The following is a 24,758-nucleotide window of genomic DNA, read 5'->3' on the forward strand; positions in this document are numbered from 1 at the left end:
CCATACCAAAATCTGCTTGGAACATCACTTTGCAAAGAAACAATAGGAGATAGGTTAATAACATGTGCAGCGGTCAATAAAGCCTCACCCCGAAAAGAGTTCGGCGACTTTGCTTCAGAAAGCAAGCATCTAACTCTTTCCATCAAGATCCTGTTCATCCTCTCTGCCAAACCATTAAGCTGAGGAGTCTTAGGATGAGTCTTCTGGTGTCTGATACCCTGTTGCTTGCAGTATTCGTCAAACGCTTCGCAATATTCACCACCGTTATCTATACGAATACACTTCAGCTTCTTTCTTGTTTCTCTTTCAACTGAAGCCTGAAACTACTTAAAGACACCTAACACTTGGTCTTTAGTCTTCAAGACGTAGACCCATTGTTTCCTTGAGCAATCATCAATAAAAGTAGCAAAGTAAAGTGCACCACCCAAGGTCCTTGTCTTCATTTGACCACATAAATCTGAATGCACCAACTCAAGCAACTCTGTCTTTCTTGAAGGAGAATGAGACTCCAAAGAAACTCTATTATGTTTTCTAGACAAGTAGTTCTCACACTTTTCTAATTTAGCACTTTCAAAATTTGACAACAATTTCTGTTTGGCCAGAATATTTAGTCTTTTCTCGCTAATGTGGCTAAGCCTCTTATGCCATAACGTTGAAGAGCTATTACTCTCAACTGCATTCACCATATCACCACAGATAGAGGCCTAGTCCAGTATAGACCATGGCGCTTTTTACCACGAGCACGATCAAGGAACCCTTAGTGAGTTTCCACTTCCCCCCACCATTGGTACTAACATATCCCTCATCATCCAGAACACCAACAGAGATCAAGTGCAGACGAATATCAGGTGCATGCTTTACATTGTTCAAAACTAGTTTAGTTCCAATACTAGTTTCCAAACAAATTGCTCCGACACCAGCCACCCTAGATACAGTCTCATTACCCATACTCAAAGTTCCAAAATCACCTGGAGTATAGGATGAGAAAAATTCCTTCCTTGATGTCACGTGATATGCGGCACCACTGTCCACAACCCAGCTTAACTCATCACAAGCAATATTTATTAGATCTACATCAAAGACAATAACAAGATTTTCTGTAGTGATAGTGGCCACACGATTGCCATCTTCTTTATTTTCCTCTTTGTCTTTATCCTCCTTTTTCAAAATCCGGCAAAACTTCTTTGTGTGCCCTTTATTCCCACAATGATAGCACTTAATATCTTTAAGTGTGCTTCTGGATTTGCTTCTGTTATGTTCTCTATTTTGAAAATCACGATTCTTGCTTCTGTCCATAAAGTCAATTAGCAAGACATCTGATGAGGAGGAAACCGGAGATTTTCTTCTCATCTCGTCATTTAAAACACTACTCTTGGCAAGATCCATAGAGATCTCACCATCCAGAGAAGGATTTGACAATGAAGTTCTAAAAGTTTCCCAAGAATCTGGTAGGGAACCAAGTAGAAACAAGCCTCGAATTTCTTCGTCAAACTTCATGCCCATAGCAGATAACTGGTTCATGATCCCCTGAAAGTTATTCAGATGATTTGTCATCGGAGAACCGTCATGGTACTTTAAACCCAACATCTACTTAATCATGAACATCTTATTGTTTCTAGTCTTCCGAGCATACAAACTTTCAAGATGCTCCCATAGGGTCCGAGCATGTGTCTCCCCAGAAATATGGTTCAATTCATTATCGTCAACTCACTGTATAATAAAGCCGCAAACCTGTCTGTGTAACAGATTCCGCTCTTCATCTGATTTATTTTCAGGCTTTTTAGTGGCAAAGACTGGTTGATAAAAATTCTTGACATAGAGCAAATCTTCCATTTTGCCCTTCCAAATGGCATAATTGACGCCACTCAAATAACCATTCTACTAGTGTTGGCTTCCATCGTTTATCACAAATACAAATACTATTTATTAACTGACACCAGTGTTTTAAAAGGCGAGCGCGTAAAGCGGGGCGTTTTATGTCTGCCTCAGTGAGGCGTAAGCCCCGAGACACGGGGCGTAAGCCTCATGGGGTTTTAATTTTTAGTATTTTATAAAATGATATAATTATAATAAATATTTTTAAATAGGTGAAATAGCGTAAAAATTTGAAGAAAACTATAAATAAGTGATATATATATGCTCCACCCCCACAAAAAAACTAATTAAAACAATCTATTATACGCTACTTACAAGTTCAAGTGACTGCTCGTTAATTTTTTGAGATAGTAGAAGACAAGATAAATAATTGGAAAAGAATATATATTAGGCCTTCTAGCAATAAAAAAAGTTCTTGACTTTTAAATTTAATGTTTCAGTTCCTTTTTAAAACATTTGAGTAATTACATGTTGACTTTTGAGAATTTGGGCATTATATTAAGGACTTATTTAACAAATTTCGTTTTAGTTTGAAGAAGTTTTCTAGGCTTACGCCCCAACACGCCCTAACAAAAAAAAACTCGCCCCAAACGCCCGGGCGTACGCCCCGAATTGCTGGGTGATCGCCTTTGGAGACTTCCCCCCCGACCCATCGCCCCGGGGCATTTTTGGTACGCCCCGCCCTAGGGCTCGCCCCGAAAACGTCTTTTAAAACACTGACTGACACTAGAGGAGACCAAAGTAATTCTTTTCTAATGTAGAAGTTCAGACTATGTTGCAATAGCACACTCAGGCAGAACATTGGCTCTGATACCTCTTATTGGAAATAAAATAGACCCGCAAAAATAATATTCATGGTATTAGTGATAAATGTGGAACACTAAGTTATGGTTAAATCAACAAGAATAAAATGAATCAATAATGATACCAAAATTTTATGTGAAAACCCTTCTGAATAAGGGAAAAACCACGGGATAAGAGGAGCAACTGATATCACTATAACAAGGAATTTTACACTGTGTAGTCATGAGCATAAATACTCTAAAACCACTAAACACTCAAAAGAAATAACCCTAATTTGATTTTTCCACCTCACTACAATATTGCTCACACCCTATTTTTCTTCACAGACTATTTTCTTACACAGTCTATGGTATACCTCACTATTCTTTGTATTTTTTTTCTCTTTTGTTGGTGTATTTTTAAACTGAAAGAGGGCTCCCTATTTATAGGGGTGGAGTGTACCATTTTTCTCTTGGCATCGATTGGTCGGTGCCAATTCAAAGATTGTGTCTGCTAAAGGAAATCGGTGCTGATCACTTTCACACACTTTGTCAAAGGAAATAAACATTTCCCTTAAATCATGGGTATGGGGGTGGATGACCCCACAGTACATGTATTATGTATAAAAAAAAATGGATTACAGAGGGTTCTTAGACCATTATGTAATCTTGAAACCATCTTATTTGTTTCATGCACCAACCAAATTACATACTTTGCTTCTAATGCTGCATCACAGGCCAAAAGAGAAGTGCTGGAGCGAATCATGAAAAAGATAGCAACTTTTTTTTCTTTTCTTATAATTATGGTGTAGGCAGGGTTAGAAAATTTGAAGTTCCCAATTGAGACCGTATAATTTGTCAAGAGAGGTGGTTATTATATTGCATTAGATGCTCTATGTGGAAAGAACACTGTCCTGAATAAACTAGTAATCAACAAGGATTAGTTAATTAAGCAATAGACCTCTTTAACATTTTGATAATAAAACAGCACAGATTCCTATATCATCTTTGATTAATTTAATTCCTTATTTATGGTAGAGGCAGAAGTTGGACTCACGTCCATTGATCCAAGGCTGATGATTTTACTACTAATTTAATAAAGAATCAACTTTATTACGGAGTAATTTATTAGCAGACAAAGGAACTACCCTGATTAGCTTTTCATTAGTTTGCATTTTCTTGTTGTGACCACTTGAGGATTGGTCAACTTGATCTGATGGGTTCTGAAAGACAACAAACATCCTCCTCTTTTGTTTCTCCATCCATTTATCATGTGTTCTTGAGTTTCAGAGGTGAAGACACACGCAAAACTTTTACTGATCAGCTTTATGCTGCTTTGGTAGGTGCCGGGTGGCGCACTTTTAAGGATGACAATGAGATTGAGAGAGGGGAAAATATTAAGATGGAATTAGAGCGTGCAATCATAAATTCGAGGAGTTCAATAATTATCATCTCGAAGAACTATGCTACTTCAACATGGTGCCTTGATGAACTTGTCAAAATCCTTGAACATAAGAGGACCAAAGGGCATGCAATTCTTCCTGTGTTTTATCATGTGGATCCTTCTGAAGTTAAATATCAGAAAAGGAGCTTTGCAGAAGCATTTACGAGATACGAGAGGCAAATTGAAGCTGAAAGTGATGAAGAAGGAAAGAGGGAGTGGATGGATAAGGTTAAAAAATGGAGAGCAACTCTTGGAGAGGTTGCAGATTTGGGTGGTGTTCTAGTGAACAATCAAGAGGATGGGTAAGTTTTTGTTTCTTTTCACAACCAGTAGATTTCTTCATACTGCAAAGTAATCAAGAATATATTGAGATTCAGTTTTCAGGTGACTTTTTTGAACTCGTTCCTCCTTGCATATTGTTATTTGAGGTGCATTTCTTGAGGAATTTATAAAATCATTAAAGCAAAGTTAAAGCTATTTAAGGAAAAAAGAAAAGGAGGAGAGTGAACTACTGGTTCTTTCTCAGTACATTAATATCCTTGGAATTTAGATGTGCTTGAAGTCTCAAAAATTATTGATGTGTTATTGACAACTTGAGCTTTAGGATCTTTTCATTTACACATCCAAGTATTTGTACGGTACAAACTGATTTCATCAGAAAGGAAATGAAATTAGGGGTCAAATTAATTTCATAAATAGGTTGGGATAGATAAATTTCGTAATTAGTTTCATAAATAGGTTGGGATAGATAAATTTCGTGTCCGTCTGTCTTGGCTTGAGCTAAAATGCTGGATTTCCTTTATTCATTTTTTTGCTTTCCGATTTTATTACAAGACAAGAAAATAATCATAAATTCCAATTACTTCGGATTCAACAATATATGAGCTGGAGTGGTTACACAGTTGTTTGCTTTGATTGCTTGAATAGAAATGCCTTTATAAGTCGTTAAAGTCAGATGTGATATTTTTGGCCAACCATTTGCTACTTGACAATTGATTAGGAAGGGGTCAGATTCCATTGAAGAGATTCTTCAGCTCATTGAGGATAAATTGAACCGCACAATCTCAAGTGTTGCGCCTTACCTGGTTGGGATGAGTTCACGGGTCAAAGATATTGTTTCATGGTTGCAAGACGGATCGCATGATGATAATGTTACGGCAATTTGCGGGATGAGCGGGATTGGGAAGACAACTGTTGCCAAATATGTTTTCACTACAAACTTTAGAAGATTTGAAGGTAGTAGCTTTCTTGCAAATATCAAAGATATTTCTCAGCAACCTGATGGCTTAATTCGCTTACAGAAGCAGCTCCTTTATGATCTAACTGGGATAAAGTGTAAAATACAAGATACTGATGAAGGGATCATCAAGATAAGAGATGCTATTTGTTCTAGGAGAGTTCTGGTCATATTGGATGACGTTGATCAACAAGAACAAATACACACTATAATTGGTATGAAAAATTGGTTCTGTCCAGGAAGTAAAATAATCATAACAACTAAGAATTCATGCTTGCTGAAGGTTCATGAAATTCAGAAAGTCCATGAAGTCAGGAAAATGGGGAATGATGAATCATTGGAGCTTTTCAGTTGGTATTCCTTTGGGGAGGACCATCCAGCTGACGAGTACATGGTACTATCAACAAGGGTGGTAAAGCATTGTGGAGGGCTTCCTCTGGCACTTCAAGTTTTGGGTTCTTCTCTTCGTGGGAAAAATATCGATGTATGGAAAAGTGCGTTAGACAAGTTGGAAGCCATTCCTGCGAGCCAGATAATTAAAAAACTAAAATTGGGGTACGACTCATTAAAAGATGATCATGATAAGAGTTTGTTCCTTGACATTGCCTGCTTCTTTACAAGAAAGGATAAAGATTATGTTATTGCAGTATTAGACGAATCCTATATTTACACAAGAGTTGGGATTCAGAATCTCGTAGATAGATCCTTGTTGGCAATTGAGGGTAACAAGTTGATAATGCATCAAATGCTTCGAGATATGGGCAGAGAAATAGTCCGTCAAGAATCACCCAAGAAGTCTGGGAGACGTACCCGATTGTGGCACTATAAAGATTCATTTAATGTATTGAGAGAAAACATGGTAAGAATTCCCTTTCTGGTGTATGTTTCCTTTTATTTTGGATACTGCTGAGCTCTTATCTAATTATTATTTTCAGGGCTCAGAGACAATTGAAGGTCTTTTCTTCGACATGAATATGGTTAGGGAAGACCAATCTTTCATGGGAAGTTCTAGCAGTGGAAGAAAGTGGTTGTCTAAAGAAGTTAAGAGTTATCGGTTCGGTTTCTCCAGGCATCCCATCAAGTTTTCTTCAAAAACCTTTAATGAGATTAAACTGAGAACTGATACCTTTACAGTTATGAACAAGCTAAGACTACTTCAGATCAATTATACACATCTAAATGGTGCTTATAAAGATTTTCCCAAGAGCCTGAGGTGGCTATATTGGAGAGGTTTTCCTTGGAAGTGTATCCCAAATGATTTTCCATTGGAGAGCTTGACTGTTCTTGACATGCGGAACAGCTGTTTGGAAAGACCGTGGGATGGAAGAAGGGTACGGAAATTGCTTTGTGTTATTAGTTTCCTCCACTTTTTGTAAACACCAATAGCTCATTACTCATCGTTTTTAAGATCTTTTTCATTGTAGGTGCTTCCGCTGGTAAAAATTCTCAACCTCAGCCATTCTCATTCTCTTCTCAGAACTCCTGATTTTTCAGGACTCCCAATACTGGAGAAGCTTGTTCTAAAAGAATGTGTCAATCTAATTGAGGTTCATGAATCCATTGGAACTTTAGAGGCTCGGCTCATTTTCTTGAATATCAAAAACTGCAAGAGACTAAAGAAACTACCCAGAGAGATATGCAAGCTAAAAGTTCTTAAAACCCTTATAATATCTGGTTGCTCAAATCTTGTAGAGTTGCCAAGAGATCTGTGGAGGATGAAATCCTTGACAGTGTTTCGTGCTAATGAAATCCCAATGAGTCAACTAGCCTCTGCGAGAAAGCAGAAAGCAACATGGCATGCATTCATCTGGTCTTACGTTTCTAGGCCAAAAAAAGTTCTAGAGCTTCCATGGGTTTCTTTGCCAAAGTCTTTGGTTAATATAAGTCTATCTGGGTGCAATCTATCTGAAGTTGCTTTTCCTAGGGACGTCAGTAATTTAATCTTGTTGCAGGACCTAGACCTTAGTGAAAATCCAATTAGTTGCCTTCCAGATTGCATCAGAACTCTTTCCGGGCTCAAAAAACTCGAATTAGGTTCTTGTACAATGCTTAGATCTCTCATAGACCTACCTCGTGTCCATAATTTGAGGGTAGGCTACTGCACTTCCCTAGAACGAGTAACATATCTATCAGTAGGGTGCCGTGCACCACTTCTCCATTTAAATGGCTGTAAAGAACTCACTGATATGGAGGGAAGATTCAAGTTGGAAGCCATGGGAGGAATTGAGAAAACAATGAAGTCATTGGAATTAAGCATGTTGGATTCTGTCGGAAGCTTTGAAGTGAAATTGTATAACAATTCAACTAATACAGAAAGTAGAGGACCAGTAAAGGTACTTTCTCCTCTTCCATTCCCCCACTCCCACCCCCCAAGAAGGGGTTGACGGATCTACTTTCGTGTACTTGGTCAAACTTCTTCATGTAACACCTGTACCTGTTGGTTCTTTCTTTTGTTTTTTGTCATATTTAATGAGATACTTCATGAAACAGGCGTTGTTTGAAGAAGGATTGATCAGCATATTTCTTCCGGGAAGCAAGGTTCCTAATTGGTTTTGTTACAAGAGTGCTAGAGCAACAATATCTTTCACTGTCCCTTCACCTCCTGATCTCAAGATCCAGGGCATAACTGTGTGCTCAGCATACACAATTGACTGGAAAGTCTGGCGAAAGGGTATCCAATTTTATTTGATAATTCATAACGAGCAGAAGAATGTAAAACTGATTTATAGCCCGACTTGCTATGGTCTTCCTGAAGCCCAGAAAGAAATGTTATGGTTCAGCCACTGGAAATTTCGGAGTCAGCTGGATACTGGTGACACCTTGAATGTCACGGTTCTTACTATGGCTGGTTTTAGCATCAAGGAAATTGGTATTCACTTAATGCATGGTGAGCAAGAAGACATGGTGCCAAACTCAAACTGTCAAGAAATGCAGCGAGATTATCCTTATCAGGGGATAATCCCTAGTGAACGTCAAGGGCTTGTAGATTTATACTGCTTTGGCCATATGGGAATTGGCTTGGACTTCATTTTGCCCTACATACCATGAGATCCATGAATGGGGAATACATACCCGGTAAAATCTTTGGAGGAGTCGGATGTAAAATATGACGTCTTCTTAGCCATCTCCCCAAGTATATTCCTTTCTCTTCCCTCATTTGAAATTTTATTTTCTAGAAGGAATTATTTATGTGGAATTTGGATGACAATCAGTACTTCTGTCGTCATCTTATTCATAATTTTTTTTTGTAATGATAGACACTTTTCTAATTTTCAAGAAATCTGTCTGAAACACTCTATTAACTTAATAGTGACATTAACCGACCTTAAAAGTTAAATTGTTAATTATTTTTTGGTTCATTCTTTGTGGCATTAAGTTATCAAATGCAAACTCCTAAAAATTAATCATACAAAAGTATTTGGGAGTTAAAAAGAACATTCTTCTTATTTTAGAGTTTTTTTTTCATTTTATTTCCAACAAATGCAACTGTATGATATAATATTCTTCAATAATTCGACTTGAGCTTTACTATATGCAGGATTAATCATTTCTTTTGAACTAAATCAGTATTGATTAATCAACTTGTCATAGAAAGATATTTTGATATTCAAGGAGCAGGATTGTTTGACGAAGCTAATCATTTTTTTAACAAGGTTTCTTCTTTATTTTCCTTTATCGCTTTGGGTATTTTTATTTCTATTGAAATTATCTCTCAAGTCTCAACTAATTCTAAAGCTCGGAATCAGGCAGTGGCGGAGTCAGAATTTTCACTAAGGGGGTTCAAAATATGAAAAAGTAAACACATGAAGAAGCCAAAGGGGTTCAACGTCTACTATATATATATATATATATAAAAAATAATTTTAACCATAAATAAACAGTATAATTATCCATCGAAGGGGGTTCTGATGAATCCCCTTAGCCCTTCCTCCCCCCGCCCCTGGAACCAGGTATGTTTGTTCTACGATTTTTAGTTGAAATCAATAAACAACACAAAACTACATTCACAACTCTAATTTAACCTAAAGTCATACTAATGTAAGCTCATCATATAAGAACTTGACAGATTTATCATGTGTAATATATAAAGGAATTAGTTAATACTTTTATAAGAGCAGTGATAAATACTCCCTCCGTCCAATTTATGGGAATTTCGAGAGTCAATGAAGTTTTCTTTTATCGAAATTTATTGATATGCTTTTTAATTATTTTAAGTCGTTAATTATTGTGATTTACAGTACTCCTTGTTACGTAGTTTTCAAATATATGAATTTTCTTTAAAAAAAAAAAAAAGTTAAAGCTTCTATGTTCGGATGCACGATCAAAATTTAGAAATTTAAATATCAAAATTTTAATTGTATCACATAAATCGGGATAGGGCAAGTAATAATTAAAGTACATAAAGTAAAAGATTTATAAACTATAACTAATATTGATTCTAGGACAGATGTAAGCGCATAAGATGACACATGTTCAAATCTATCTCTAATTGGAAAAGAAAATTTTGTTGCAAAGTTTTTGCAATTTTACAAGAATAAGGGCAAATAATATAACGTAAGCTAATAAAGTTCAAGAAGAGATCACAAAAAGTCAAACAACTCACCAATTAGGAAGGTCCAAGTGGGAGTGGTATTAAGAAATTAATGAGGGCAAAAAGGTGGGAATATACCGGGCAAAGGTAATTTTTTCAACAAGTGTAAGCATCAAAATAATGAAATGTCAATTTTGTACTATAATAAATGACAGATATAATCCCGTGAGGACTAAAAAAAACACTTATCCCCTCTTATATATAGTTATAATATTATACGGATCCCAAAAGAAAAAGATAGCAACTCAAAAGAGATCACATTCATGAAATTACCCTAATATGACACGTATGAAGGAAAGAACAAATACTACATTCCACCTTTTCCTTTATCATAAGGAAAGGGGACAAATTCTCAAAGTCACTTAATGTTGGAAATAAATTTAAAAATAATATTCACAATATTAGTGATAAATGCGGAACACTAAGTTATGATCAATCAACAAGAATAAAATGAAGCAATAATGACACTAAAATTTTACGTGGAAACCAACCATTCTGAATAAGGAAAAAAATCAAAGGCCAAGAGAAGCAACTGATATCACTATAGTAAGAAATTTTACACTGTGTAGTCACGAGTATAAATACTCCAAAGACCACTACACACTCAAAAGAAATAATCCTCTTTTGATTTTTCCATTTCACTATAATATCGATCACACTTTATTTTTTTTCACAGTCTATTTTTTTATGCAGTCTATAACATGCCTCACTCTACTCTCTGATACTCAGATATAATTCTATGAGAGTGAGGTGTAATACTTTCATTTTATAGGGATGAAGAGTGTCAATTTTTGTTCGTGACATTAATTGGCCGGTGCCATTTGGCTGGTCTCAAATTTCAAAAGCAAAAGATTCCCTTTGAAATTCTTGCCCACATTTTTGACTTTGCCACGGACAAGGAAGATTTTTTCTTCCTCAAAATAGGGGCTGAACCCCACACTTAACTCATCAAAAAGGTATGGTATTTTGATAAAGTAATTTTGATGCGTCATTTGCCATTTTAAAGAGGGAAAGAACACCTTCGATTGTCTTTTCTTCTCTATTCTTTAATCCAATATAGTCCTTACTCTAAAGGAAACTTCTGCTAAGGGAAGTGTAAAGTGGAAGTGAATTTGTTCAGAGTTCATGCTGCTCATTTTTCTAACAAATGGGATTAGATTTATATAATCAAGGGAAAACACAAAAACAAAAGGTAACTCTATCAAACATCCGAGAAGATGCAGAGAACCACTACTTGATCAAATAATTCTCGCCAACCTCATTATTCCATACAAAGGTCATTATAAACTAGGGGATTCATGAAAACGTCTTATCATCTCCTTGTGTTAGCATCGAATTAGAAGCTGCATCATCTATATTGGTATCTTCTTCAGAATCCTTGAACAAGAAATCTAACCAACCATTGGTGCGCCAACCATCATTCTTTGAGTTCTCTTGGTAGATATCAGTATCATGATGACAAAGAAAGTATAAACCTCTAGCCACCTGAAAAGCAGAGATATCAACTCCATTAATGAGATGATGTTGAGATTGATAAGCAAATACTTGCCTAGCATCCTCCTCATCAGTTATGGGAAATGTCTAAGGGTTTATGAAATAAAAACGGTATTCTGGTACAGTTATGCCGCTACAGCAGCCATCGCGCCGCCCCAGCGGTGCTCAGACCGCTATGGCAGTCTAGCTAGAATTCAACTAGCCGCTGCAGCGGCAACCACACTGCTGCAGCGGCCACCACACCGCTACAGCGGCAACCACACCGCTACAGCGGTCCTGGAGCCGCTACAGCAGGCGCCAGACACCAAAAAATTTTCCTAATTTTCACCATTTGATCCGATTTTCTGACTAGTCCCCGAGGCCATCTGCTCACATACCATACACATAGACACATAAAAACATGCTACGAACGCGCCCGTGGCCTCGGAATTCCCAACGGAGCACTCGTTGACCGAGTCAACTTTGGGTCAACTCGCTTTCACTTTAAGCCTATATTTCACAAAAGTTGCCCGAATCCCGGTCTAGACACCTCGAAAAGCGTGCCAACGGTTCCCTCGGGTCAAAAATGAGCTAATCACTGCTCGGGAAAGGGCGAAAATACCAAAAAGGCTATAACAACCAAACAGGTCGTTACACTTTATTAATGTCAACTAATGACTTTATAGTTGAAATTAGAAAGATCACAAAGGTTGAGTTAATAAATGGTTGAGTTATTAAACTGTCCAAGAGCCACCTGAGTTGAAATGAGCTTGGTCAAGATGGGCTAAACAAAGAGGTCATAGCAACACGTTCAACATTTACCGAGTTTTAATTTGTTTGTTTGTTTTCTTAATATTTGTTTAATTACTAAATAAAATTAATAAGGTGTTTTTATGCCTATATATAACATACCAAAAAAAAAATTATAATTTACTTTGACAGAGATTCTCATGGATCAATTTGGGCTGCATATTAAAGGCCAACACAAAATAGGGACAAAAAGTGCAAATGACACCTGCATATTTAGTTCAAATCAGCCCAACTTTTAAGTAGGCTGATTGGTGGGGTTAAAATGAATTGAGTTAATAAATGAGTGAGTCACTAACCTCATAGACTTGGGCGGGTTGGGGTCATATGTTTATGGGCTAGTTTGGTCACACCTAATATGCATACCTACACACACACACACACAACTTTATGTATGGCATGGGCGGAGTTAAGGGACACAAGGTAGTTTATCCGAACCCTTCGTTGAAAAATTACACTATATATATACTAGGTCGAAATTGTTCTTTATCTATATATATTTATAGTAATAGATGTTGCGTCTTTTTGAATTCATTGTGTGTTTACTTCTTTATTTTTTAAATCTCTTTAATGAAAGTCCTAACTCTATGTTTGATGTGTGGCCGTGTGTATTATTAGAAGCCGCCCCCCAACCCCACCAAGTCGAAGTAACAAATATAGTACTATTGAGTAATTGAATACTAAAATATTAGCAGGTGAATAGGCACGGAGTTTAAGAATGAAAGGAAGACTTTGAAATTTGCGGTATAAAATAAGCCATAAATATTTGTATGGCTATAAATCATCTCATTAAGAATAAAATGAAAAGTTTAAAATTAAATTGTTACTAAATGAGTTGTCTTTTTTTTTTTTTTTTGACTAACTAAAAGGGAAGAGTGTCACATAAATTGAAACGGATGGAGTTATATTTTGTGTTTTTCATTATTGTAGGACTCTTAAACTGCCCCCATGCTCTGAATGTAACCACAATTAACATCACTACGGTCGGGCTATCGAACACGGGGTCAGAAGTGAATTACGAGTCGGACCAATCTACGAATCGAGCGAGCTCCCCGGTGGGTTAGTGCGTATCTGTTCGGGCGGAGGCGGACAATGAAAAGACAGAAAGGAGCGGGCTCCCCCGTGAGTGTAATGCCTTAACGGCCTTTTAAGCGCCTCTCACAACGGACTCGACACCAATCATGATGGGGCGGGATTGGTCATCTTCTAGCTTACTCTGCTACAACTATTGTGACTTGGGGAAATTATGTGCCAGAGATCATATAAAGAAACAAATTTTATATTATTGAGGCCAAGATACATATTGATATTGGTATGGTGTCGTTTATTCAGATTTTTTTAGTTGCTATAGCAAGATGTTGTTGTAGAGAACAAATAATGTAACATAAGTGTTGTGAACCAAATTGACTCCATAAGAGCCTATGGGATAAAAGTGGTAAATACGACTGAGGGCAATTTGCACGATTTACCTATTCGGGGTGGTGTTAAATTTTTGCCCCTCAGATGTTGGTCTTTAATTTTTTCCTTTCGCCTAAAATACCCCGAGGTAATGGGTTCGAACCCCGACTCAGTCCAAACAAAATCGCAAGACAGAATTTCATAGCAAGATTAGGCCTATTGGAGCTTGTAGAATTCCAGCAGAGTTAAAAAAAAAAATGCCTTGCAAAATTTCGCAAGGCAAATTCTACTTTATAAGGCAGAATTTTCGCGTAGCCTTAATTTTTTTTTCACTGAGCGAGGGTTCGAACCTAGAACCTCAGGGTATTTTCGGCCACTTTTTACGCGAAGGATAAAAATTAAAGACCATCAATTTGAGGGGCAAAAATTAAAGACCGACGCCTTTGCAGGTCAATCCGTACAACAAAAAAAAATGTACGATTGATCCAATTGGGATTTTAGGGCCGAGTAAAATGTTGAATAGTTTTATTTAGAATCCAGGCCCATTTAGAAACTAGTTAAAAAGGACTAGGGGTTGAAAAGAATGGTTATGCTTATTGTTCAGAAAAATGTTTGTTCCTCACATCCCCTTTCTCTGAGCCTATGTTTCTCATCCCCTTCTGGTTTTCTTTTCGTTATCTTCTTTAATTTTTCCTATCGCTTTACCTAGGGGTGTACAAAGTAAACCAACAAACCGCACCAAACCGATAAACTGAGAAAAAAACCCGACTAGTGGTTTGGTTTGACTTGGTTTGGTGTTGGAAAAAAAAACCCGACCATAATTGGTTTGGTTTGGTTTTAACTAAAAAAGGTCAAACCGAACCAAACCTACCCGACATTACATGTATTCAATTTTAAAAATATTTTATACATAAAAATATTTATTTGTAATGTAATTTATAAATATTTCTTAAATTTTTTCGTAGTTTTTTATCTATTATCATATTATTCAAGCTTGAACTTAGAATTTTGAATGTCAATAAGTTTTATATTCTATGGATGTTAGTAACTCAAATAAAGTCCAAACCAAAACCAACTCAACACTAATGCTAACAAAAGAAATTCAATTTACCACTAGGAATGACAATAACGTTGGATATCTATTCTTTGGTTTTGCATAATTGATTTAGAGAGTGAAAATACATAACTTAAGTTTTTTTTTCTTTGTCATGTAATTAATACTTATTAGCCGTACTTATTTTAGCATGACTTAGTATTTTAAAATTATGGTCATTTTCTTTACGGCTTGTTAATTAGCAATATTTATTTTAACCGATTTTATTAGCTTTTGTTGAATATTTAAATACAATGTCATCACTTTTCTCACATTTTGTGTTATTTTCTTAAGAAACACCTTAATTATATAGTTGTATCTTACTAGGACTAAATAAATATTTGAAGTAAAAGTTATATGTTTTGTATCAAGACTATTCCGAAAAAACATCCGAAAAACCCGAGAAAACCGAATAACCCGAGAAAACCCGAGGTTGAAAAAACCTGAATTTTATTGGTTTGGTGTATAAATTTAAAAACCCGACACAATTGGTTTGGTTTGGTGTTTAAAAAATCCGAACCAACCCGGTCCATGTACACCCCTAGTTTTACCGATAGATTGTTGTTCTACAATTACCTTGTTAATTCCATTTTTCTATTGTAATTCTGAGTTGCAGTTTGTGTCGTGAATTTGGAGTTGTTACATGTATACGATAATGGATTCCAAATAAACTTGACCGTTACAATAAAATGTTGTAGAAAATAACTGCTATAGATAGCTAGGTGTGAGTTGTGACACGGTATATAGTTATTTTCAAATATTACTCCTTTTTAAATTACAATGACAAGCTTGTAATATGCATGGTATTAGTTCAAAATTAAGAAACTTCAAAGGTCTTCATGTAATCATGTTGGGATGAGTGAATTTTCCTCTCGCGTGCAAACCAACGTAGTCATCAATTTAATAAATTTTAACTTTAATAGTACAGTGGTTTAATATGTACCAATGAAGATTTTAGACTAATTAAATCAATGGATTATTGTACACATTATTTATTCGCTCGTCCAATATAATGCTTCTCAGTCTACATCTCTTAGGTTATAATCTTTTGGCTTAATACCTAGATGAACCCTTAAACTTGACATGTTTTGTAAGATAAGCATATAAACTTATAAGGTGACCAGATAGACACTTAAACTTACTCAAAGTGTATTTTTCAAGTTTTTCAGTTGTTTTGAAAACAAAAACTATATTTTTCAAACACTCACAATTTTCATGGCCAAACAAGCCCTAAATATATCACAATTTTTATTTTTTTTAAAATACAAAAATAAGGCAAACGCATATACATGAGACTATAAATGTGCACTTAAACCAATAAATACTCGCTAATCGCAATTTTGCAGCTTTCAATTAACTCGGTTTTTTTTTTACACTTGAATAATTAAAAAACAATAACTTTAACCAATAAAAATCCTTAAAAAAAAGAAATTTCAAATTAAGAAATTTCTAAGTTCAGTATTTCAAGTATAAAAGAAATTTCAAATTAAGAAAACTGTAAAGCCGAGAAGAAAATCCTTAAAAAAAAGAAATTTCTTAATTTGAAATTTCTTTTTTTAAGGATTTTTATTGGTTAAAGTTATTGTTTTTTAATTATTCAAGTGTAAAAAAAAAACCGAGTTAATTGAAAGCTGCAAAATTGCGATTAGCGAGTATTTATTGGTTTAAGTGCACATTTATAGTCTCATGTATATGCGTTTGCCTTATTTTTGCATTTTAAAAAAAAAATTGTGATATATTTAGGGCTTGTTTGGCCATGAAAATTGTGAGTGTTTGAAAAATATAGTTTTTGTTTTCAAAACAACTGAAAAACTTGAAAAATACACTTTGAGTAAGTTTAAGTGTCTATCTGGTCACCTTATAAGTTTATATGTCTATCTTACAAAACATGCCAAGTTTAAGGGTCCATCTAGGTATTAAGCCTAATCTTTTCTTTTTTCCTCTCTTGGAAAGTTAGTCATTAACTGTCAAATCTTAATTTTTCAAATTATAAGGTAATAAAGATTTGGTCTTTGTAGTTGTTGAAGAAAGCTTTAATATTCAGGTGTGTTGAAAAAAAATTAGACATTGATGAATTGATACTGCAGAAACCTAATGTACAATTTGTTTAAGGGGAAATTGACTTGTTAAGTCTAACTTTTCACTTTATTGTTACTTTTTTTTGTACTCCATTGATTATTATGATTGATGATTAAATTGGTGACTTCTTCTTAAAATTGATGATTATATTGGTGACTTCTTCTTAAATGAAAGGTGTTCCTTTTTCAACTGTGATTTTTTTATCATCAGGTTATCCCCTAACATATAAATTCCCACATATACATATGTATTACTCCTATAGGAGCAATACAATAACTATATCTCAGTCACAAATAATTTGAACTCAAATGCATATTGACCATATTACTCCACAAACTCATCTCAAGCAAATACTGTATAAAATACAATAAAAAGTGTACTAAGAGTCGTTTATATTTTCAACAGGGATATTAATCCATGATGCAATATACAACTCTTAGAAAAATACAGGACACAAAGTAAAAGTTCTTTGTTACTTATTTCTAAAAATCTTGGTTATATTGTACATGCGATCGATCACAACCAAACAAAGAAGACCTTAATTTGGTCTTACTAATCTATACTTATTTTTATACATACATATATAGTACATACGTACATATATGTATCCACAAATATGTCTGGTCCTGTGTGTTATATAATTAGAAGCCACCCTCTTCAAAGTCAAAGTAACAGATATATTGAATTTTAATAAAACATTAGCAGGTGAAGAGAGGAAGCCTTCTGTTAGCTTAGTACTATCTTCCTCTTCTTTTATTGGTTGGGCACCATAGGACTCATAAACTGCATACTCTGACTAGTATATATAACTATATTCTAGATCATAGAAAGAAACAACTTTATATCATTGTGGCCAAAAGTACATATGTATAATAGTAGTTAATTTTTAATTAGTGCTTTTATGGATTAAAACGAGAAGCTTGTAAGCATGCAGTGAAATTAGTGTTAAAATAATAAACTTCCAGGTTGTTATTGTTGAGATGAATGAACTGTTCTCGCACGTAACCAACGTAGTCATGATCAGTTTAATTGAATTTAAATGTGAAACTGTAGTTTAATAAATCAATGCGGTGGTTGATCTGATTTTCCAACTCAACAAGGAAATAAGTTCTAGTTTCTGATAATGTCAATAAAGATTTAGATTACTAATTCATTTCAGATTATTGTAAATTCATTTTAACTTGGGAAGTTGCTATCATATCTTATTTCTCAACCTAATCTCCTTTTCCTCGATCTATCTTCCTCATTTTCATGACTATTTCAAATGGACGTACGGATTAGCTGAGTCCCAGGTAAATAAATTTAGCCTTTGTAGTTGTTCAAGGAAGCTTGAATTAAAAATTCAAGTGATTAAAAAATTAATTACCATCGATGACTTGTTAATCCAGAAGACTAATCCACAATTTGTTTATGGGAAATTAACGACCAATTCAAACAAATATTCATCTATAAATACGCAGCTCTTTCTTGTTATGTTTGTCAAAAATCAACAGAGCAAATTAAAGATCATTTAATTTGAATTGTTTCATAAGATAGTTTATTTCTAGTAGCAATGGCTCATAAATCATTTGGATTAACCATTGCCATTATGGCTGTGTTATCTTCAATGAGCCATGCATTTGATCCTAGTCCTCTCCAGGATATATGTGTTGCTGTTGACGACTACAAGGCTGCTGGTAAATTATTATATCAAATTACAATCATGATGTTTATATTTTTTTTATGAAGTTCTATGCACATTTATTATAGCCCTTTTGTTATTTTCTTAATTAATTAGAGATTCTTTTGCAGTTTTTGTGAATGGAAAAATTTGCAAGGATCCAATGAAGGTTGTGGCAGATGATTTCCTTTTCTCTGGTATAAACATGCCTGGAAACACTTCAAATCAAGTTGGATCTGCTGTAACTAATGTGAACGTCAACAATTTACCTGGACTCAACACTCTGGGCATTTCGTTAGCACGTATTGATTATGCACCATATGGTCTCAACCCACCTCATACTCACCCCCGAGGCACCGAGCTTATTACTGTCCTTGAAGGCACACTCTATGTTGGCTTTGTCCTTTCAAACCCTGGCCCAAATATGAAGAATAGACTCTTTACCAAGATTCTAAAGGCTGGAGATGTGTTCGTTTTCCCATTTGGTCTTATTCATTTTCAATTGAATATTGGAAAGACTAAAGCTGTTGCAATGTCTGGACTCAGTAGTCAAAATGCAGGAGTTATCACTATAGCAAATGCAGTATTTGGCTCAGAGCCACCAATCAATCCTTTTGTTCTCACAAAAGCGTTCCAAGTTGAAAAGAAAGTTGTGGATTATCTCCAATCACAATTCTGGTGGGACAACAACTAAAAAGTTAATTTCAAAATATATTCATCTACAAATATTTATGTTCTATTTGCTTGTGTGACATAAATAAGTAATCTTACCGACGTACGGCGGGATTTCCTCTCCATTTTAGTGTGATGTATTGGATGAGGATATATTATGGCTTATTATGCAATAAAATTAAGTTTGTTGTGTGTGATATTTTGTTCCCTTTTTCTGGAACAAAGAACAAGCGGAAGAAAACGTGGCAGAGTGCTTGTATAATTGGTATACTTTATGTATACCATGCATTATCACCATCCACTTTTCTATGCGTAAAGATATTAAAGGCTACTTTTTTTTGTCAAAATTGAGTTTAAGTTTATGCAATTATTTAGCCAATCGATCATTCATAAATTAATTATATGCAAATTTGTATAATAAATTAACCATTAACTTGTTAACTTAATAAAATTGGCAACTAACTACAAGTTATATCATACTGATAACATAAGAAATAAAAAAACAAAAACAAAAAAAAACTTTAAACTGTTATTATATGCTAACATTTAAATTCATGGATTTGTAGCAAGCGAAACACAAAATATAGATGTCATGTATTTTTAATGCCTTACCCCGTAATTAGCCTCGTAGTGGAGAAAGTGCACGGTTTGTTCTTCAAATGGGTTGGTTTTTAATTTTTGTCCTTCAAAATTGAACTTATGCCTAGCGGGGCATAAGTTGTTTAAGGGCGCATAACTTGTGGAATACTATAATGCGAAAATATAAACTTATGTCATGTGAAAAAGTTATTTGTCCTAAGGGACAAAAATTAAAGACCAGCACAAAGAAGGGACAAATTGCAAATGACCCTTCAGCGTATGTGTCATATTTTTGACGGGCCGACTTTTTTGGTTTCTTTTTGGGCCACCTTTGGGCTTCGTGCTTTTACGCATTTGCAATAACTTTACGAACTTGCCCCTTCTCTTTTTTTTTTTTTTTTTTTTTGTGTGTGTGTATGTGTGTGTTCGGATCTTCCTTTTATATATTTTTTGCTTTTAAAACTAACAAAATATAATAGCAAGTAACAATAATAATAATAATATCAAGCGGTGACGAAATCTCACCTGGAGGTAGCATGGACTAAAAAGACTATTGAATTTAATGTCTTCAAGTGTCATTATGCAAATGAAAATTTTACTTGATACAACTCTATAAATTACTATCTTTTCAAACAATATTGTAGTGTACAAACTAGTTCTTTTAGAAAAACGGAGGAGCTGGGAAGACTACAAAATTATATGTTGTCGAGACAAATGTAAACATTAAAAGGAAAGAATAGAAAGTTTTACCTCACATGAAAGTCAACAATTTACCTGCAACTTAACATATTTGGAATTTCTTTAGCTCATATAGAGTTTGAGTTCTAAATTCTATTTTTTTAAAATTTATTCGATACTAAATCAATAATCTATAGATAAATACAAAATTTGTGAACCTAAGCTATCGGATTCAATTGAAACTGTCTGACACTCTAGCTCCACCTTACATCTAACTCATTGTGCGCTAAACTAAACTCATTTGAGATTTTAATAATGTATTTTATTTTCACTTGTATATAAATATAGCCTTAATTTAGACCACAAGTTTCAAAGATCTTTCCTTTCTTTTTTAAACTTCGTGTCTAGTCAAATTATGTCACATAAATTAGGACAGAGAGAGTACCTTCTGGTAATATAATTATGAAATTTTTATTACAGAAAGTATTATAATTCAATTAATTGAAAATATCATTAAATTATTTTACTTAGTTCGCTTCTCCCATATATGACTTTCTTGGTTTGGTTTTCCAATTGAAAAATTTGAAATACACCTTCTCCTACCGAGTTTCATGCGATCATCTCTTTCTACTCAATAACACTAAAACGCGCTTTCATGTGTCAGCATCTGCTGTAGTCTTAAATTTTTAAGTATGGACCAACTTCTTCATTTTAAGAAAATATGTGTATACGTTTCTTGACCGTTTATATTTCGTCTTCTCGATGTTTTTCCTCATTATTTGTGTGAGACGTATGTGTCTAAACTTATACCCAGTTTTAAATCTTTTGGTTTTATGACTTTTTTAGTGGTTTTTGTGTTCAATTTAAATCGTTATTTCTTTTTTCCTGAATTTCTCTTCTTTAAATTTTCTCCAAGCATACCTTTACCATTTTCTGAACTTATTATCATTATTTAAATGTCCTATTTTTTTTCTTCTTCACGTGGATCCCACCTTAATTTTTTTTTATCTCTACTATTATGGAAGAGTGGGCCCACCTTAAATTTTTTTTTTATTTGCACTATTATAAAAAAGTGAGCCCCAACTTAATTTTTTTAAAAAAGAATTCTACTATTATAGAAGAGTGGGCCCCACCTTTTTTTTTTTTTAATTTACTATTATAGAAGACCGTTTATATTTCGTCTTCTTGATGTTATTCCTCATTATTGGTGTGAGACGTATGTGTCTAAACTTATACCTTTGTGTATAAGTTTTAAATCTTTTGATTTTATGACTTCTTTAGCAGTTTTTGTGTTCAATTTAAATCGTTATTTCTTTTTTCCCAAACTTCCCTTCTTTACATTTTCTCTAAGCGTACCTTTACCATTTTCTGAACTTATTATTATTATTATTATTTAAATATCCTATTTTTTTTGTTGCAATTGTCTCCTACTTCTTCACGAGGACCCCACCTTATTTTTTTATTTTTTTACAATTGTCTTCTAATTCTCCACGCGGACCCCACCTTATTTGTTTTTAATCTCTACTATTATAGAAGAGTGGACCTAACCTTAAATTTGTTTATTTTTTCATTCCTGCTATTATAGAAAATTGGGCCCCATCTTATTTTTTTTTAAACAATTTTTTTACTATTAAAGAAGAGTGGAGCCCACCTCTTTTTTTTTTTTTTTTTAGTGACTGAGACGATCCTCATTTCTATATAGTAGTAAAGTAATATGGTACAAGTTAAGAATGTGTAAATCCCATAATCACACCTTCATACTATATAATTTCCAAAAGACCCTCAAATCTTTAAATAACCCTTGTTGCGACCAAATTAATTAGGTAATTGAGGAAAAGACTTAACAAATAAATAGCAATATTTATGTCCAAGAATGAAAGAAAAAAATTGTGTCCAAGAGATTTCGAATGCCATCCTTTCCATAGCAGAAGAGCCCAGGACTAATTTCTTTTAGAATGTACGCTTACTAGTTACTAGTGTGCCGATTTCTTATATACCCCTATAAATATTTTAAAATAGTAAATAGACAGAAATATGTATCTTTTTATTTTTATTTTTGAGTGAATCTATTCATTTGTACTTTGCATGTAAGGAATATATTCTCCACCATTGCATGACAGCGACTTCTAAATCTAGGCCATGCTTGAAGCATGCAGTCATTATGAATAGAGCATCACTCAATTAGCGTCGAAGGTCTAGTGAGAAGCTTAGGATTTCTCCATGTTTAATCAGAGATTTCGGACTAGTCACAACTCACAAGTGAAACAATATTTAAAATCTTCAAGACACACGTAAAGATATAGAGTATTATAATATAAAAATGAATAAGTGCATGATGCTAATTAATAAAGAAATATTGAGTAGAAAATTAAAGATTCTCGTACGAGCTACGGAGCTAGAAGGATTTAGATACAAGAATTTATCATCATATAATAATCAAATATCAACTTTACATATTAATCAGTGGCGGAACTAGAAATTTTACTAAGGGGTGTCACAATATAAAAAAGTATATATACAACGAAATTAAGGGGATTCAAGACATAGTATATATACATAAAAAAGTTCTTTTTTCATATTTACACAGTGTAATTTTTCGGTGAAGGGGTGTCAGTTCCCCTTAGGATGCATGTGGCTCCGCCACTTATCTAAAGTCCTAAACCTCAAATTTTATAACTTTACTCAAGCCCCTACTACAATAGGGTAAAATAACACAAAATTCATTACTACTATTTTGGTGGCTAGCTAACATAGATGAACTTTGTTCAATGGCCACCAAACAATTAGCTTATGATCAATCATTCAACAATTCTAGAGATTCATATGATGTGTTTTTGAGTTTCAAAAGTGAAGACATTGGTAAAAATTTCAGTGATCACCTCTCCACAGCTTTAAAATAAGCCGGATTTCACACGTTCAAAGGTGTTGATGATGAAGCCAGAAGTGAAGAAGATACTAATTCAGAGTTGCCTAAAGCAATACAAGAATCAAAGATGTCTATCATTGTATTCTCACAAAATTATGCATGAAAAGGAGGCTCGACTTACAGGGAGAGAGGTGGGCAGGGATTCTCTATAGTGACACTGTTGTAGACCAATTGAAAGGGATGTAGCGCAGTTTGATAGCGCCATTGTTTTGGGTAAAAAACGTCACGGGTTTAAATCCTGTCATCCCTACCTATTCTTCCCTTCTGGGCAGCAACGATCAACTTGTTGCAATTCTTGAACATAAAATGAAGTTTGCATGTACAATATTACCTATATTCTACCATGTTGATCCTTCCAATCTAAGGAAGCACAAGGGAAGTTTTGGAGAAGCATTAGATTAACATGAAGAAAAATTGAAGTGTGAAATACATGAAAATAATGAAAAAGAATGGGAGGCCAAGTTAGAGAAATGGAAGGATGCACTTAGCCAAGCTGCTGATTTGGCAGGAATGGCCCTTCAAAATCAGTAAGCTATTTGTTTTTTATTCAGGTACCGTCAGTGTAAGAAAGTTTTACACCATCAGGTCATTTTTATTTGTTATAGTATACCACTTGTCTTATTTTCAAGATTACAAATCTCAAATCTTAAGGAGACTTACATGTACATATCCTTTGGGTGACCTGATACTGTGAAAAAAAGTATATTGATAGTGTATATAATTTAAACTAAAAAAAAATGTATTTATTACCGAAAGCAATTGTGGGGAGATTTAACAATTACTATGCTTTAATTGAACTTAAAGCAGTCTTCTTTTTTGGTGATTATTCTCCCGTATTGATATTCTCATAACGTAACAAGAGGACACTTTGTTAGTACTTAAATGTTTGATTTCCTATAATATTATGGACATTTCAGGCATGAGTCCACTTTCATCAAGAGGATTATTAATGTTATCAGCACAAGACTAAGTCGTCCAGCCTTATATTTCTTCTTGTACAACCGGAATACATCGTCGAGCCAGACCCATAAATTCCTGGGTTCAAGATGGATCTAATAATAATATTGGAATACTTCTAGAGTTCTAGTTTGTGGCATTGGTGGAATTGGGAAAACAACTCTTGCCAAATTTGTTTACAACCTAAACTTATGGATATTTCGAAAGTAGTTGCTTCTTAGCTTATAACTTCCAAACTCCCCAAGGGTCTCATCACTTTACAAAAGCAACTTCTTTCTGCCTTTCTTAAACATGAAAAAGTAAAAATATCAACACATCAAGATAAGAAATGCGTTGGATTTTAGAAAAATTCTTCTAGTTCTTGATGATGTTGATGAGCCTGATTTAGTGGAAGCAATATTTGACATGAAAGATTGGTTTGGCTATGGAAGTAAAATAATTGTGACAACTAGGCACAAGAGTTTACTAAGACCTCAATTAGGCCATGAGGTACATGAAGTTTGAAAT

The 24,758-nt window shown here is 34.4% G+C and overlaps 2 protein-coding genes across 2 annotated transcripts; both read left to right on the forward strand.

Moving 5' to 3' along the window:
* The first annotated feature begins 3,484 nt into the window (after positions 1-3,484).
* Positions 3,485-8,650, forward strand: LOC132598585 (disease resistance protein RPV1-like). Its single transcript, XM_060311545.1, has 5 exons — positions 3,485-4,403; positions 5,102-6,197; positions 6,274-6,669; positions 6,763-7,671; positions 7,829-8,650. Exons 1-5 carry the CDS (start codon positions 3,874-3,876, stop codon positions 8,384-8,386), a joined length of 3,489 nt encoding a protein of 1,162 aa, XP_060167528.1. The 5' UTR covers positions 3,485-3,873; the 3' UTR covers positions 8,387-8,650.
* A 9,622-nt stretch (positions 8,651-18,272) lies between these two features.
* LOC132600122 (germin-like protein subfamily 1 member 18) lies at positions 18,273-19,308 on the forward strand. Its single transcript, XM_060313232.1, has 2 exons — positions 18,273-18,455; positions 18,571-19,308. The coding sequence occupies exons 1-2, from the start codon at positions 18,332-18,334 to the stop codon at positions 19,131-19,133; spliced, it is 687 nt and encodes a 228-aa protein (XP_060169215.1). The 5' UTR covers positions 18,273-18,331; the 3' UTR covers positions 19,134-19,308.
* The last annotated feature ends 5,450 nt before the right edge of the window (positions 19,309-24,758 follow it).

Source organism: Lycium barbarum, chromosome 6 (assembly GCF_019175385.1).
Source record: "Lycium barbarum isolate Lr01 chromosome 6, ASM1917538v2, whole genome shotgun sequence".
NCBI lineage: Eukaryota > Viridiplantae > Streptophyta > Magnoliopsida > Solanales > Solanaceae > Lycium > Lycium barbarum.

Excerpts from the sequence above, each read along its gene's own strand:
- LOC132598585 (XM_060311545.1), top strand. The coding sequence starts at position 3,874 with ATGGGTTCTGAAAGACAACAAACATCCTCCTCTTTTGTTTCTCCATCC. Across the intron at positions 4,404-5,101 it reads GTGAACAATCAAGAGGATGG|GAAGGGGTCAGATTCCATTG; the intron begins GTAAGTTTTTGT and ends ACAATTGATTAG. Across the intron at positions 6,198-6,273 it reads ATGTATTGAGAGAAAACATG|GGCTCAGAGACAATTGAAGG; the intron begins GTAAGAATTCCC and ends TATTATTTTCAG.
- LOC132600122 (XM_060313232.1), top strand. The coding sequence starts at position 18,332 with ATGGCTCATAAATCATTTGGATTAACCATTGCCATTATGGCTGTGTTA. Across the intron at positions 18,456-18,570 it reads TGACGACTACAAGGCTGCTG|TTTTTGTGAATGGAAAAATT; the intron begins GTAAATTATTAT and ends ATTCTTTTGCAG.